The 17,622-nt window shown below is 43.2% G+C and overlaps 1 protein-coding gene across 1 annotated transcript in view; it reads right to left on the reverse strand.

The window, feature by feature from the left end:
* Positions 1–17,622, reverse strand: part of LOC6652392 — a 132,976-nt gene that overhangs the window by 35,206 nt on the left and 80,148 nt on the right. Inside the window, exon 4 of the mRNA XM_015176508.3 lies at positions 9,534–9,715. Coding sequence (XP_015031994.2) covers positions 9,534–9,715 — 182 coding nt within the window. The remainder of the gene's footprint in view (positions 1–9,533; positions 9,716–17,622) is intronic.

Consider the following 17,622-nt stretch of genomic DNA (forward strand, 5'->3'; position numbering starts at 1 on the left):
GACTGGAGAGTGCGATTGCTATAGCTGGTAATCTCTCGACGATGCAATTCGGTTTTCGCAAGGCCAAATCAATAACACACGCATTGGCAACAGTTGTTGAAATAGCGAGAAAATCAATTAAAGGACAGCGATGGAAAAACGGTGGTAAAAAATACTGTTTAGTAACCACACTTGATGTGAAGAACGACTTCAACACAGCTAACTCCACGTGCCGATCCCGCTCATTGTCTTAATAAAGGATTATTTCCGAAATCGCAAGCTACGATATAGCACAAGGAGTGGCGATCGAGTCCATGAAGTACGAGGTGGAGTTCCACAGCGCTCGGTACTTGGCCCGATACTGTGGAATGCTATGTATGATCGGTTTCGCAGATGACGTGGCTCTCGTAGTGGTGGCAAAGCAGCTCTCAGAAGCAGAAGAAAAGACGGCCACATCGATTGGCATATCAAAACAGAACAACAAAACAGAATAGAACTTGCAGATCAAAAACGGAAGCAGTTCTTATCAGCAGCAGAAAACCGGTATAGCAGGCAAAAACTGTGCTAGACACATGCACAATCCACTCAACTAGAGCAATGAGGTACTTAGGAGTTTTCTTTGATACACGCCTGTATTTCAGAGAACACCTGGTGCACGCGAGTGCAAGAGCGGCAGAATTGGGAAGATACTTGAGCCGAATCATGCTCAATACAAGAGGCCCGGGACAATCACAACGATTACTCTTGATGAACGTCGTGTGGTAGACCATGCTTTAAGGCGCGCTGTATGGGCGGAAGCGATGCAGACGAAGTCGTAAAGACGAGGATTAGAGGCAACGTACCGTCTTGGAGCGCTTCGCGTATACCGTGGTTTCCGAACAATTTCGGATGACGCGGCTCTCGTAATGTTAAGTATGGTCCCAATAGACTTACTTGCTAAAAAAGCGCAAAACATTTTTAGAAGTCGTCAGAGTGCGGAATTGTCACCTTCAGCCAGAAGGGAGGCAACTGCAGAAGCCAGGCGATCAAGCCTAGCAGAGTGGCAATCACACAAAAGGGCAGATGGACCTTTAAGCTTATCCCGGTAATACACACATGGGTTAACAGGCGACATGGCGAAATCACTTTCGAATTGACCCAGCTCCTTAGCGGCCATGGTCATACCTGTTCCGATTTGGACACGAGTCCAGTGCGATGTGCACCCTGTGTAGACAAAGCGCACAAACCGACTGGCAAGCCCAATCGCATAGAGGCTGAGACGGTGGCTTTTCCCAGTAATAGCCCAGGAGCGGCTGGAACACCGGCAATGGAGCCGGGAGACTACCGCCTCTACAAAAGTTGGCTCCAATGTGGCGGAGTTAGATGAGCTGGGCTCGCTTATCTGGGAAATGGACACCATGTTCAACGAAGGAGACGATGGCAAAAAACCAATTCGCCACATAAATCTCGGCACTAAGAATGCAATAGTGCGAATGAAGGAGCTGCACGAAACGCTGTGCCACATAATGTTGGGCAGCAAATCGGTGGTAAAGGCGGCAAAGAGCAAAATCGCTACCCAAACGTTGCCTCTGAATGCTAGACAGCCCAGAAATGATGCGAAAAAGCTAGATTTGGCAGGAAACATCCCCAAACGACAGAGACAAGACGCGATTGCCCAGAGCTATACCCCCTCCAAATCGACAGCGAGCAATGGCGCAGAACACATCACGCGGCAATCCGGAGCCAGGTACTTTGCAGAAAGCCATCACGTCAGAGCCGCAGACAGCCCATGGAGCTGCGGAATGGCAGACTGTCTCACGAAAGAGAGTGAGCAAGCCATCTTTGAGGAAAGCCAGGCCGGAGATTATCCTAATAAAGGCGAAAGAGGGTTGCACTTATGCCGAAATCCTGAGTCTAGTTACCAGAAGCCCAGACGGCAAGCTCGACGACGTCAAAAATAACGTCAAAAGAACGAGAAAAACGGCTACGGGGGATCTACTTCTCGAGCTTAAGGGGGGGTGGAAAGGCAAATAGCAAGAAACTGACTGAAGATTTGAGCCAAGTACTGGGCCATCAAGCTTCAGTACGAGGAGTTGGAGCCGATGCGTGGCTTGAAATGCGCAACCTCGACCACTTAGCGACGGAAGAGGAAATAAAAACGGCAATTAAACTGAAAATTGGAGATGACTGGAGATCCATCTGGCCATCCTGAGTGAGCCGTACAGGATGCTGTCTACTAACTCCTATGCTGGAATTGCGGATCAAATGGCCCGCCTTTGCAGCACATTACAGCATCCAAATGCTTCGTACGGGCGCTTATCGGAGACGTGTGGGTCTACAGATGCTACATGGCACCTAGCCTCTCATTACACGAGTTCGAATCGGCAGTAGATCAACTCGCTATGGATGCCAGAGGTAAGAGCAGGGTCATAATTGGTGGTGAATTTAATTCTTGGTCAACGCAGAAGGCAGTCTAATACAAGAGGCCGTACTCTGCTGGAGGCATTGCACAGTGGTTGGGCTTGTATGGAGCGAGCGGCCAAAAATACTTCTAGTGGAGATAAAATTCTGAAATTTTTTCCGAAATTCTATAAAAATACAGTAATTGTTAAAATATATATAAATCTTCCGTAAGTAAGCCCCTTCTGATATGCCACCCATGGCCATGGCCCCAAATCCCCATTTTTAAAAAAGTTGAATATATTTCAAATTTGTTGTAATATATTATGCTAAGTATGATTAAATATAAAATACTATTCTAACAAATCAAAAACAGATTTATTTAAAATTGATTTTTTGTTTTGGGTAACTTTCGCTGTTCTGTAATAAAAGGATCTGACGTCAGCAATAGTCGATTAAATAAATCTTCATTTGTTGCCTGACGAGAAATCTTGCGGGTATGTTGCAGACGATATTTTTTAATGTCCTTATTCCTTGACTCAGTAGCTTCTTCTGACAACTCTCCAATAGAAAGTAAAGCATTTTCTATTATGTATGGGCCGTGAATTAACCGGTCTCGGAACACCACTTATCAAATATGAACTTACGACTCAATTCACATTCAAAAAAATATCCTGTACAAAAATTTAAAATAATACAAATTTAAAATAAAAATACAACATAAAAACAATCAAAAAGAACAAATAGAAACTCAGACATCAATCACAAAAACATTCAGCATAACGCAGAAAAGAGACGAAGACGATAATCACAACACACAGCACAAGAATGCACAGTTAGACAGACGAAAAAGACACCGAAAACGTCGAAGTCGCATAATTCTAGGAAAGATTGCGCGGCAACTTGCAAAAACTAGCAGCTAAATTTTACATATTATAATCTTTAAATTTGGACAAATTTATTGAAGTCAATTTGATTGTGAGCTACGATTAGCTTCATAACTAAAAGCTTAAGTGAAATTTAAGTATACACACGAATTAGTAAAGAAATTGAACATATATTACATTAATATTTACAAATAAAAGTAACTTGCAGAGAACATAAAAATAATTTTAAATAATAGCTAATACCTTCATTAACAACATTCAAAACTTCCATTGTTATTTATTTAATTTTAAGTTTTCTGTTCTCTTTGTTGTACTCACGCTGCAAAACGAGTAACATTTCATGCTTTGTGTTGAACAGTTATTTTTGAAGAGAACAGCTGGCACAGTGTCAAAAAAACAGCTGATTAAAAAAGTTTGATCTATTTTGAAATAGAGTTGCCACATTTTAAGCAAAAAATTTAACTTTTTTTTTTTTTTTTTTGGCCTATGGGGCAGACCACTGTGTAAAAAAGTTTGATCTATTTTGAAATAGAGTTGCCACATTTTAAGCAAAAAATTTAACTTTTTTTTTTTTTTTTTTGGCCTATGGATTGTGCATTGGCAACGTTGGATCTGGTAGTACTGAACTCTGGCTCGGAGCACACTTTCCAGAGAGACGTAATCGACGTAACATTTGCGAGCAGCCAGTTGGCCCAGCAAGCCGAATGGAAACATTGCAGCCATTTCACAGAGAGTGATCACTTGGCCATAATGTGCACAATCGGCAGAAATCCAGCTAACAACGCAATTCACTGGTGACGCAAACAATTGTGCCAAACTGCTGATAGACGCGATTTCAACAGCGTGCGATGCCAGAATGGCGACCTGTAGGGGCCACACTAAACAGAAGCCAGAAGCCAATACCAAAGATCACGCGGCAGGGGTGATTTCGTCAGCCTACAGTTAGAATTCCTTATGGAATGGAACTGCGACATGCCATTAAGGAAAGCAAAAACAAATGTTTTTTCGAACTGTGCGACGCCGCCAAAAACGACGTTTGGGGCCGGGCATACAAAGTTGCAATGAGAAAATTTAGAGCTGCCAAACCAGCTACACCAAGGGAATTTCAAATGCAGATGATAGTGGAAACATTGTTTCCAGCCACTTCAGTAGTAGCACCAAGAACGGCCCTACACAGCGTAGCACCAGATGCTTGCAACATCAGTCCGGAAGGGTGTACTCCAAGTAGCCGTCGAAATTGATGACCACAAGGCTCCATGTCCCGACTCAATACCAAATAAAGCACTTAAATTGGCTGCGCGGCTCCACCCCGCTAAATTCGCAGAGGTGTTCAACAAATGTTTGGCAGAAGGCGTGTTTCTTGCCATTTGGAAACTTCAGAACCTTGTGCTACTCCCAAAGGCAAACAAGCAGAAGATCCATCTGCATATCGGCCGATCTGCCTTTTGGAGTCGTCAGGAACGACATTCGAAAAGTTAAGAGCGCTCCGTGTAGAAGCAACCATCTAACGGTCTGGGGATCTGTCTCCAATGCAGTTTGGCTTTAGGAAGGCCAAATCAACAATTGACACCTTAACAACAGTCGTCGACGTTGCTAGCAAAGCCATCGAGGGACAACGGTGGAAAGGTGGCAGTAAAAAATACTCCGTGTAGAAGCAACCATCTAACGGTCTGGCGATCTGTCTCCAATGCAGTTTGGCTTTAGGAAGGCTAAATCAACAATTGACACCTTAACAACAGTCGTCGACGTTGCTAGCAAAGCCATCGAGGGACAACGGTGGAAAGGTGGCAGTAAAAAATACTGTCTGGTGACCACACTCGACGTAAAGAATGCGTTTAACTCGGCGAATTGGAGCAGGATTCTGCACGCTCTGCGTTCATTTGATATGAAGTACCTGGCAATTTAATTATCCTAGTGGAGGATTATTTTAGAAACTGCATACTGCGATATAACACACAAGGCGGCTCCAAACTGCATTTAGTGCAAGGAGGTGAGGGCCATAAAATACCTGTGAGTAATGCTGGACACTCGACTCAGTTTTAGAGAGCACATTGGGCGAGCTATAAATCGCATCCTGCTAAACAACTGGGCCGAAGACAAATGCTACGGCTACTGCAAGCGTCTGTATGCTATATGGTGCATCTATATGGACATCCGCCCTGGAGCAACCAACATATCGGCGCGGGATGGAGACAACATACCGACTGACAGCGATTCGGGTATGATGTGGCTTCCGAACTGTCTCGGACGAAGCGGCTTTGGTCATAGCTGGCATGACTCCAATTGATCTGCTAGCACGCGAAGCAAAGTTCATGTTTAATAGGAAGCAAACCGGGGCATGGACGCAGGCGGCAAAAAGCGAAACAAAAGCATTTGAATTTTTGAATTCTTGCAACATTGAAAAGCAACAAGATACGTAGAAGGGGGATTTTTGCGGGACATTCCATGGGGAATTGCTTCGCCAAAACCTGGAGCCCTTTAGGTATGGCCATTTCGCTCACGCTCTGCCTTTCTTAGACTGTTTCCCACGAAGCCTGTAAATCTGTTCACTGCTTCCCATGCCGCCGCGTCTGCCAGCATTATGGGAACCAGCACAGCGCCGACAATTTCCTCCAGAAGCCGCCGTTGAGTGGTTAATCGCCCACATGCGAAAAGGATATGCTCCGCGTCCTCTACCAGTCCTTCGCCACACGTCAAGCAGTAAGGCTTAGTCTCATGTCCGAATCTATGCAGATAGGACCTGAAACAGCCGTGTCTTGTTAAGAACTGTGTCAGATGGAAGGACACTTGTCCATGCTTCCTTTCCATCCATGGCCTGATCTTGGGGATAAGGGTGTAGGTCCACCTCCCCTTGCTGGACGAGTCCCACCGCTCTTGCCAAGTGGCGAAGCTCTGTGACGTTGCGTCGTTGCTAGCTGACCGTTATTGTGTGCCGCGCTTTGTTGCGTCCGCGATGTCGCTGGCCTCGACCGCAAGCAGGTTGATGGGAATCATGCCTGCAACAACCAGTGCAGCATCCTCAGAGACCGTTCTAAAGCCGCTGCAGACCCTCAGCGCGCATTGGCGGTAGGAAGCGGTGATGCCCCTACTGTACGCCGTGATCTGAATGGCGTTAGCCCAGATTTCTGCCGCAAACAAAATGACCGATTTTATCACGCTCATCAGCAAATGTCTCCGATCCTGTTTTGGTCCTCTCGTGTTTAGAATTACCCTTGATAACGCATGGCCTGCGCTGGCTGCTCTCCTTTGTACTCTCTCCAGATGCTCTCTGAAGCATAGAAGATTGTCTAGCCATACACCCAGACACCCGGATGGCCCGCTTTGAGGTGATTGTGGAGCCATCTACTTGCACTGAGGCATGCTCAATTGTTTTTCTACTGCTTATTAGTACCGCCTCCGAGACTGCTGATTCTGCGTTTCCCAGCTCCTTGGCAACAACCACAATAGCCGCGTCGTCAGCATATCCGAAGGATTCGCAGCCTGGCGGGAGTGAAAGACGCAGCACTCCGTCGTACATCAGGTTCCATAGAAGCGAACCCAAGACTGAGCGGACCCATTTCGACTCTTGGGGCCATCCGAGGTGCCGTATCTCAGGGTCCTCTGCCTGAAGAAGCTCTGAACGATGACCAAGAGATACGGAGGGGCGCCGAAATTCTGGATGACACTCAGAATGCAGCTTCAATCCGCAGTGTTGAATGCGTTCTTAACGTCAAGCGTGACGACCAAAAAGGACTGTTTGGAGCCTCCTTTCCATCTTGTACCCTCGATGCCGCTGCTGGCGATGCCGACCACATATCGGTCTATAGGATGGCGAGACATCTGTTGGCTTCCCCGGGTTTGGCAGAAGCGCCAACTTCTGGATCTTCCATTGGTCGGGAAAAATTGCCTCTGTGAGGCAGCGATTGAAGTCGGCTACGAAGACATCTGGTCTTAGAGACAAGGCCAGTTTTACGGCGCGGTTTGGAATCCGGTCCGGGCCGGGTGCCTTGCCAAGTTGGAGCGATTTGGCCGCCGCCAGGACTTCATCAGACGAGATCCCATCAATGGTGTGGAATACCGGAACTGGGTGTTGGGCTATGCTTGGGTGGACGGGACGGTTGGAAAGAGACCGTCGACAATTTGTGTGACGTCTTCAGCGCCAGATGGGATGGACCGGTTTGCATGGATCCGCTTGACAACTGTTTTGTCTCCTTTTCCCCATGGGTCATGCTCTGCGGAGTCGCACAGCTGCAGGTAAACTTCCCTTTTCGCGGAGAGGATCGCCTTCTTGAGGGACCTTTTAGCTAACTTGTAATCGACGTGGAAGAGTGTCCAGTCCGAGTCCATGGGCTTCCTTGCTCGTTGGTATTTCCGTAGTGCGGCCATACAGGATCTCCTCAGGTCTCCGGCTTGTGGTGGCCTCTAAAGGCTCTGGATTGAACCATAGTTGCCGTGCTGGCGGCTACCATCATACTGCAAACTTCGTTTGCCATTTCTTGCGCCGTGGCTGTTGTGAGACTTTGCCGGGACAGCATTGAAGAGAACGCCTGGGGGTCCAGCGAGTCTTCTCTGAAGGGCAGTCGTGGGTCTGTGTGACCTTGCGTCGGTCGTCAGTTCGTCTAGCGCCTTGCAGAAGTCTGTGAGGCACAGACTGGGCGGCAAATAGCAGCTGTACAGCAATATCCCGTTGACCTGTGCCCTGACGAAGTGCTCACCAACTAGCCTGGTAAGGAGCTGCGTGGGCGCGTTGCCACATGACCAGATGGCGGCCTTGCCTGACGCGCTATACGTTTAATTGGGTAAGATTTTCCTGTAAAAGGTTCGCTGATTACAGCCGCATCAGATTTGGTCTCTCGCACCCTTTGCTTAGCTCATAGGCGGCCTCGCAATGGTTTAGGTCGAGACGACTTCATTGGCAAGGCCTGCATTTTTGAGGGGCACCGCTGACTACCTGCTATGTGTTTACGCTCGGTAATCCCTCTTGACTCGTATATACAGCAATTGAAATGCAATTGAAAATTTTTCCACAGGGCGGATTTGAACTTGGTGCTTTCGCTTCCAAGGCAGAGAACTTGTCTTGGGGCCCACAGACCGAGTTCACAGCTGTAGGGCTGAAACACGGCTATATACCTTGGAGTCCCCCAAAAGTATACCGCACTTTGCATGATCGCGTTACAAGCTTTAACACTTAGCTTAAAAGCTTTCAACGAAATCTACGGGATTGGCAGGTGACAATATCGGGGCTTTTAAGCCCGGGTTGGCAGTGCACAGCTGGTACCTGCACCACGAGTCAGCAATCCAGCTCTTTAAAAAAAGTGGGAGAAAAAACAAATGTGTGTGTATATTGAAAAAAAAGAAGACCCAAATTAGGAAGAATTTTTGTTGGAGTTATCGATGATTGATGGGATGCGACCACCCCACTACCACACACGCGTGCGCGCGAGAGGCGGGAAGAGCAACAACCCCTCACCCCCCTGATCGGATGACCACAGCCGGTCCCATCAGGCTTTAAGCACAATCGCGACTGTATGGCAGGCGATCCGGGAAAACCGTGAGTAGGCCTGCGTAGCCAACACCGTCTCACACCGTCCGCTTTACTTGGCAGAGCGTACACGACCCGCAAAAGACCCGGATTTTGACGGAGCGACGAGCCAGCGTCGTTCCTCTAGGTTGCGCTGGGTGTTTGATCTGTTTCTACAAAGGGTAGATGGACCCATAGGCTGATCCCTAACTTAACGGATTGGCTTTCCAGAAAAAATGGCGAGGTAACGTTTGAGCTAACCCTAATTCTGAGCGGCCATGGCTGTTTCAGTCATACCTTTACCGTTGTGGTAAAGAAAGCAGCCCCGAATGCACGCTATGTCGTAATGACACGATCGAGGACCCGGAACATGTCCAATTCAATTGTCCAAGATTTTCCTCAGGGAGAATCTAGGACGGACGCCAAGAGTTGATAACTTGGTCCTAGAAATGACTGAGAGTCACGAGAAGTGGTCCGCGGTCTGCATATACACAGCAAATGCCATGGGCACGCTGCGCCGACTGGAACACCTAAGAAACTCAGGAGGGGCATAATAGGCCCGTCATCGTCCTGCGAAGCTATACCCCACGGCCGTTTTTTCTTCTCTAAATTCAACTACTTCCCTGTTCTATCCTTCCTGTTGTTATTTAAATCTATCGTTAATTGTTGTTCTTTTTCTAAAATAAACGATTAAAAAAAAAACAGTCGAAGTAAGCTTCTTTGATATTTTTCTTTCGTTTTCTTCATTAGGGCATAAGGTGAAAGCAGAACAGTATATATTTACTTACCTAACATACACAAAGAGTAACAAATATTGATATTCATCCATGCCAAGTCACCCAGATACCCAAGAACAACCATACCAACTGTCTGGGCTATGCCTATGGACGATATTAATACAGCACTTACGTTTACTTCATAATCATATTGTTTCAAGTAGTCGGGCAAATAAAGATATGGTATGATGAACCTAAAAACAAATTTATAAAATATCAATGAAAATAGATATTATGTAAATATAAAGGGAATCAAAAAATCGATATCGATAGTCAACTTAAAAGAAACTTTAAAGTGTCACAGAAATTTATTGAAGCAGTTTTCAAATATTCTTCCATTTCAATTTTTTTTTTTTTTTTTTGTTAAGTATATTTAAAATCTATCCAGACTTGTACAATGATTAAATTCGATGAAAAACATATAAAAAACATTACATTAGCCAAAGCACACTCAAAAACCAAACCATCAGAAGGGTTCAATAAAGTACTGTTGTAGGTAACTTCGATTATTTTTAGATCGAAGTGCGTTGAAGCGGTCGCTAAAAATTTAAGTCAAACATTGCATTTAAGCCGGCTCGAAGTCAATCTTAAAAAAAGAAATGATGAATGAAAAAAATTGTCGAAGCCTTCAATATCAAAGTCCACATTTTTGTGCATACCGCCACCAGTGCAAGCCAAGCAAAGACAAACTAAATTCTAACTGTTTTTCATTGAATGAGATAGAGTAAAAAACCAATGGGGCGTAGAGCAAGTCTTGCTACTGGCCCACCACCGCAACATTTCCCATCCCGTAATTCACCAGCGTTTGCGCTTCGCACTTGTACGTCGCTCCCACGTCGACCACGTTTACTTTGGGCCAGTTATTATGTTTAGTTGCATCGTTAACAATGATCATCAGGTCACCTACTGATATCAGCTTGAGCTGCCGTTGGAACCATTTCGTGCACCTACGATCTCACGTAGGCCACTAGGACTGCATTTTAAAAAATTGTTCGGCGGTAATGCTTCCGATTTGGCGCTGTCTAAAGGCAGATACAGTCGCGTGCAAAAGTGAGTGCATGTTTGCAAGTTTCGAACTGAATATTGCACAGGATTCTTAATTTCGATGTCAGTGAAACAAAATTTTTATACCATACACCCATAGGGTGAAATGGTATATTAAAGTCGCCAAAATGTATGTAACAGGCAGAAGGAAGCTTTTCCGACCCTATAAAATATATATATTCTTGATCAGCATCAACAGCCGAGATGATCTAGCCATGTCCGTCCGTCCGTATGTATGTGTAAAAACCTAGATCTCGGAGACAATAAGAGCTACAGCCACAACAATTTGGTAGGTAGTCTCGTGTAGTATGCACAGCTATCTAGTTTGTTTCAAAATTTTGCCACGCCTCCTACCGCCCCGCAAATTAAATAAAACCGATTTTCTCTCTCTCCGTTGCACCTTGACATATCGACGAGACTCCGACACTCACATGCTTGGACGCGCTTGAGTGACTTGACTGGTCTACTTGAAGCACAGTTCTTCGGCCGGGCTATCTAGTCCTAACTCGTCTGCCAGAGTTCCGTTAACTACATACGTTAACTGCATACGGCAACGACCCTGGACACATCAGCTTTCCTCGACCGGCATCCCGAGCCGCTCCTCTCTGAGCGAACCGGCATGTAATCGTCTGCCGCGGTCGCTCTCACAAAGGAAGCTTCTGGAAGATTCCGTTCCAATCCATGACTTACAGAAGTATTCATTCAAAGAATTAATATTTCAGGATAATGACAAGTAGTCTGTCCACGTGGGCTAGCTACAAAAAAAGCTCACGAGATCGAACATATGTATATCCCGAGTGCCTCTAACCAAATAATTAAACGCTGGTATTTTGTGTGATATTGGGCTTTATTCAATCCCCCAAATTTGCTGGGCAAATCGATCGGTTAGATCAGTTGGAGAAAAAAATCTTAATATCAATGTTTATTCAAATTTCTTACATATTACATTTGTGATTTTCCTTACCTGCGCCTTGCCATCAGTAGAAGCAAAGAAAAACTAAATCCTCACTGTTTTTCTTCGAATGAGAGAGAGTAAAAAACCAGGGGCGCGTCGGGCAAGCCTTGCTCTCGCCTAGCCTGTCAGTTAAGCCCGGACTGCAACACCGAAGTTTATACAACACTGCAGTCGTTCGACATCTGTCACTTTTAAATTCGCTATGTCAACCGGCTATTGCCAATAATTGGTTCAGGTAAGTATTAAGTATTAAGTCCTAAGAACCAAAGGTGACCTGAATTTAAATTTTCAAATAATTTGGAATCGACAGATTTTTATTTTTAGGTGTCACTGCTATTTTTTTATAACAGCTCAAAATGCCTTTTTCTTTACTATCTTGCTCAGTTCCGAAAAGGGGGGATTTATTGTTCAGTCCAAAATGATTGTAATTTTATTGTAAATAAATATAGATTATGAATTTAAAAAATATTGGTGCATTTATGGTCTTTTTAATATGATTAATCAACTTTGAAGACCCTGAAGTCAAAGCATTACGGCTCTGTTATTTTTTTGAAAACAACTGTATGTATCATTATGTGCAGGTCGTTTTTGGGAAGAAAATTTGATTAAAACCTCTTGAATATACATTTAGATAAAACTTACGACTAGAACTAGAAATTATGCTAGTATATTTATGTATATGAGGATACGTTAAATACAAACATCTCTTATCAAAGTTAATATGGAGATGTTCTAGTCTCAAATCTACTTGTTCAACATTTAGCGATTACACTGTGATAGTTTTTTTCAAAAAAAAAAAAAGACATGGCAAAATTCGATAGTTTCACCCTATTTCGGGTCCTGCGAATCGAACTGCATCATTAGTTTTTTAAGTTATCACGATGGTTTCATACAACATTTTTTCGTGAAGTTTTTCATCAAAGTTGCCGTTTTTTCGAAAAGGGTGTTCTTTTCATTTGCTTCTAACTTCTAAAATATTAATTTTTTACAAACTTCCTTCAGTAACGTTTCTTAGAATTAAAAGAGCTACAAATGTTGGGAAGACATCTAGCCTCTAAGTCCGTCCGTTCCCGAGCTTTGGGACAAAATGTAAAAAAACGAATCTTGACCCAATTTTTTTTATGTTTTCTTTCTCGCATTTTGCTAATATTGAAAATTTTCCATTCGAATCTGGCTCAATGCTCAATGCTATGCTCAATGGCAGCAGAAAAAACACCAGACCTATCTAATTTACGGTTTATAATATAACCATTTAATCAAATTGAATTTTTTCCCCCTCCCTGCAAAATTCGGTACTTGTCCGTCCCTCTGCCTACAAGTTGCGAGCTCGAGATCGCGACCTTTTTCCCCCTCCCCGCAAAATTCGGTACTTGTCCGTCCCTCTGCCTACAAGTTGCGAGCTCGAGATCGCGACCTTTTTCCCCCTCCCCCGTCTAATTAAAAACTGCTACTTTACGGAGGAATGAGCATACGGTTCCATTGTTTTCTTCGAATATCTGATGGAGTCTTTATTAAAAAGACTTTCCTTGTTTTATCGTTGGCAAGCTCGTTTGCCAGGTTATTAGAGTGCTGTAGTAACTTGTCATGGTGTCTCTCCGCCATTTTGTTGGCGATCGAAGCAATGTAAGGAATGTCCAGATCGCTGTGTAATGTGCTTTCCCGTACGTACCAGGGTGCCCCTGTCATGGTTCGCAAGGCCATATTTTGCTTGACTTGGAGGCGTTTTATTTGGCTGTGTGATGATGTCCCCCAAATTTGTATGCCATAGCGCCATGTGGGTACAATTACTGCCTTATACAAGACCAATTTGCATCTCAGGCTTAAGCCGCTTTTATAATGCAGACACCAGTTTAGTTTGTTCATTCTGTATTTGTGCTTCTTTACTACTATAGATATGTGGGGTTTCCATGTTAGTCTTCCATTTACCAGATATGTCGCTTGCCTTGTTTGTGGAATTGGGAGTCCTTCGTAAAATACTTCTGGGGAGTTTTCTCTACGTAGCGTAAATGTAATGCTTTGGGATATATTTGTGATAACTCCGATTCTCCAATGTCTGGGCCATTCTTGGAACTCGTTTAGATAATCTTGAAGCAGTGTCGTCGGCAAATGTTGCCGAGAGAATGTCTGTTTCGATTGTACTAAGTTCATCGATGGTGTATAAGACCGGCCCAAGATACACCGGCATTCACACTGCTTTGAAGAGTGATTGGGAGACAATTGACTGGAGTTTTGTGAGGAGTCCCGTATGCCACACGCGGTAGAATGTCGGTCTCTAAAACCAAATTGATGGTTTGGTAATATGACTTGGCTATTCAGCTCAGCCAATATCCTCGTTAAAAGTATTCTTTCGAATATTTTAGAGAGGATTGGCAGAAGACTGATTGGGCGGTATGATACAATATTTATTTATTTATTTATTTATAATGTGAAGGGGCAGTGATTGTAAATTAAAGCCAATCTTCTTACTAGCTATGGCTACTAGGCCTTAAGCTAATGATACAATAGCTTCGACAGGTTTACCTGATTTTGGAATCATTTTGATTTTAGCGTGCTTCCAGGATTTCGAGAAATACGAGATATTTAGCATGGCATTGTAGGCCTTAGCGCTTTCATAGTTGCTGTGACTTTTTAGCGGACATTGACGATACTATGCGCAGTACGTTCAAGTGGCCCCTACGACACCAGGACAAAGCCTGTTACGCGCGAGCCCAAGCAGATAACTGCTCACCTCCCACACGACCGACCGCGGGGTGCAGCCGTATAACGCACAGCACGAATCGCCTGGACAAATACACAATGGAAAAAACCGACAAACAAATAATACTATAGCTTTCTATTAACTAAATGGGATATGAACGCGAATTGACATTGCGATCCCAGCTTAAGCTACGAAGAGCAAATATCTGATCTGGTGCGACTCATATTGAGGTGACCAAATGCAAGATCCATACTCTAAAATAGGACGGACACGCGAAGTAAAAAGAACTTTAGTTGTATAGGGGTCTTTTGATTTTGATCTTCTTTTGATCATCTTTTAATGAAACCCAGAACACTCATGGCCTTTGCGACCGTGGTGGAAATATGTGTTAAAATTTAACTTATGGTCCATAGGTACGCCCAAATCATTCATATAATTTAGACGTTCTAAGGGACAGTTGTTTAAATATTAAGTTACCAGTTAAGGAGAGTTACGAAAAAAAATCATTACCTTACATTTGGTAGTGTTAAGATTTAGTAGATTAAACTAGCACCAGGAATGAAAGTTTTTAAGATCAGCCGACTAAATGAATCTGTATCTTTATAAGTAAGTCAAAGCTTGACATCGTCAGCATACATAAGCACACGCGAATGAACAATGACTGATGGAAGATCGTTAATAAATAGTGTGAAGAGCAGAGGGCCAAGATGACTACCTTGAGGTACACAAGAAGTCACAGGAATGGAATTGGAAAAAGAAGACTTAAAAAGTACCTTCTTTTTTCTATTTGTTAAATATTCTCGAACCCAAGAAAGGAATAGGGGTGGAAACCCAATGTCGCTCAGCTTACAAAGTAATAGGGTATGATTAACGGAATCAAAGGCTTTGCTGAAGTCAGTGTATATGACATCAGTTTGTTTACCATTTGTGAACCCCTTGAAAATTATAGATGTAGATTCTAAGAGGTTAGTGGTTGTAGATCTACGTTTCACAAACCCATGTTGGGTTGGCGAAGTAATAGAGCTGCAAAAATGTTGCAATTGAAAAGTTATAATTTTCTCAAAAGCTACAGAATAGCGGACAATTTTGAGATACCCCTATAGTTAGAGGCTTCGAACTTTTTGCCATTTTTATGCAGAGGAATGATAAACGACTCCTTCCAAATAGAAGAAAAAGAGGAAAATTCGAAAGACAATAGAAACAATTTTAAAATTTACATAATGCGTTTGCACAGAACCTGAGTACACATCCAGGAAGACCATCTGGCCTTTCATCAATCACTGGGTTGAAAATGCAATTAGCCTTTTTTAAATGATAACGATACGGACTTGCTCGATATTCCGTTGAGGAATAAGTTGTTTTATAAAAACTCGCAAACATATCGGCAATTGCCTGATCAGTACTCGCTTTTTTATTTTGGAAAGACAAAAAAGATGGGTGCACAGAGGTCTTACGTTTAGAATTAACAAAAAAACGAACAGCAGAGTTCATATCTCTACAATTGTACAGATAAGACCAATCGGTAGTAATAATGTTTTCATTAGACTGGCAAAGTAAGTCTTACGAAAGCACCTAGTTAGAGTTAACTCATTGGAACCAAGTAATGGTGAAAGCAAGGGCAGATCAATTTTTAAATTTAATGTAGGATGAAATTTGTCTTCTGGAAGAACAAATGGTTCGATCCTAGAAACATAACAATAAAAAGAATCCAATACAAAAAAAATGATCTAACTATTTTCTATTAGAATTTAAGACAGGATTGACTTGGGAGGCTCATCTTTAGCCTAGAAGGCCATCAATAAAGTCATGTGACATAGAGGGCAGCAACATGAAACATTCATCTGTTGGTGACCATGCTAAAGCGGGGTAAATTAAAATGCCCTACACTTCTTCTCTTCTCTTCTTCTTATCCATCCTGGAGGAGAGCCAACGTCAAACCGCTCCCTTTATAGGGTGTTGTAGTGGAGGTTGCCTCTTAAGAATTTTCGTTTTCGAGCTTTCCAACTGCAGTAGGAAGCCCCGCTAGTAACATCTGCGTCTTCAAACAGTTTTTCAAAGTGTTCAGCTCTAGCTTCAGTTCAGTTGTACAGTTTTCTTCTGGTTCCTTTGGATCACGTACCTCTGCAGAAATTGCAAAATTAATATTTGGCCTTGGTAAGGTTTGTGTGCGGGGTCTTGCCTGTGATGCAGCATTAGTTATCATTTCAAACAAACTTTGAGTTGCAAATTCAATATCCTTTCTGCTGGTAATTTATATTTCAGAATGAACTGAGTCTCTTAGCACCCTTTTAAATGTTTCAATATTTGTTCCTCTAGGCAATAATTGAAATCTTGGTGCTTCTATAACTGGCTCCTTGTGAAGTTGATCCATAAGTACCAAATGATCAGAAACTAAGTCATTAACTTAAGTGATTTTTAGTCTTTGTGGCGAGATGCCTTTGTAAATGCTGAAATCAATGGCGGTTTGGCTATGCGATAAAATCCTGGAAAAGTGAGTCGGAGCTCCAGAACAGAGAATTTCATAGCGGACAAGGTAAACGGATTTGTAATACTCTATTTCCTCGTAGCTTTTGTTGCCCTAGTGGTAGTGTGTGGCGTTCCTGTCTCCTGCGAGAATGAATTTGTTGCATATTTTGGCTAGAACATTTATAAATTGAGCCTTGTCAATAGAAGAGTGAGGTGGACAGTTGATTGCAACAAGCTCCAAATTACCTCTTGATGTATCTACGCGAATAAGGGATAGCTGAATTTCGCAATTAATTATTGGAAGTAACTGAATGTGTTTAATTGAATTTTTGATAAGTATGGAAGCCCCACAATTTCTATTGGATTGGTTGTTATGAGCATTATAGTGTGTGTATCCCAAGAATTTTATTTCTTTCCGGTGAAGGACCTCCAGCAGCTCTTGATGTTTGCTGAGCAAACCATTAACGTTCCAAAAAACAATTTTGAGCATTATTTAACGGTGAATTTTTTTTATCTTTGCTTTTTTTATCTGCTGCTGTATGGCAAGAAGTTGCTTAATAACTTCGCTTTTGGCGTTAGTTGGATCACTCGGTTGTTTTGAACGATGAGAGTGATTCTGGGTGACTCCACCAGTGACTTAAGAGTACGAGTCCTGTGTTCCAGCTGTTCTGACCAACTGGTATGAGAATTGGCTTTGGTTTTTGCGGGAGACTGGACTTATAGAGCAGTTGGTATCCCTCACAACCTTTGTAGTTAGTCGTGTGGTTACCCTTAGAGTTGCCGCATTTTGAAGTTTCCTTTTTCTTTTTTGGGCATTCTGTAGACGGATGCTTTCCGACGCATTTTACACATTTGAACTTGCGATTACAGTTGTCATAACATCGGTGGCACTGGACAAGGTCGTTGAAGCGTCTAGGCAGTTCAATCGTGATGCGGTG

Source organism: Drosophila willistoni, assembly GCF_018902025.1.
Source record: "Drosophila willistoni isolate 14030-0811.24 chromosome 2L unlocalized genomic scaffold, UCI_dwil_1.1 Seg168, whole genome shotgun sequence".
In the NCBI taxonomy this organism is placed as follows: Eukaryota; Metazoa; Arthropoda; class Insecta; order Diptera; family Drosophilidae; genus Drosophila; species Drosophila willistoni.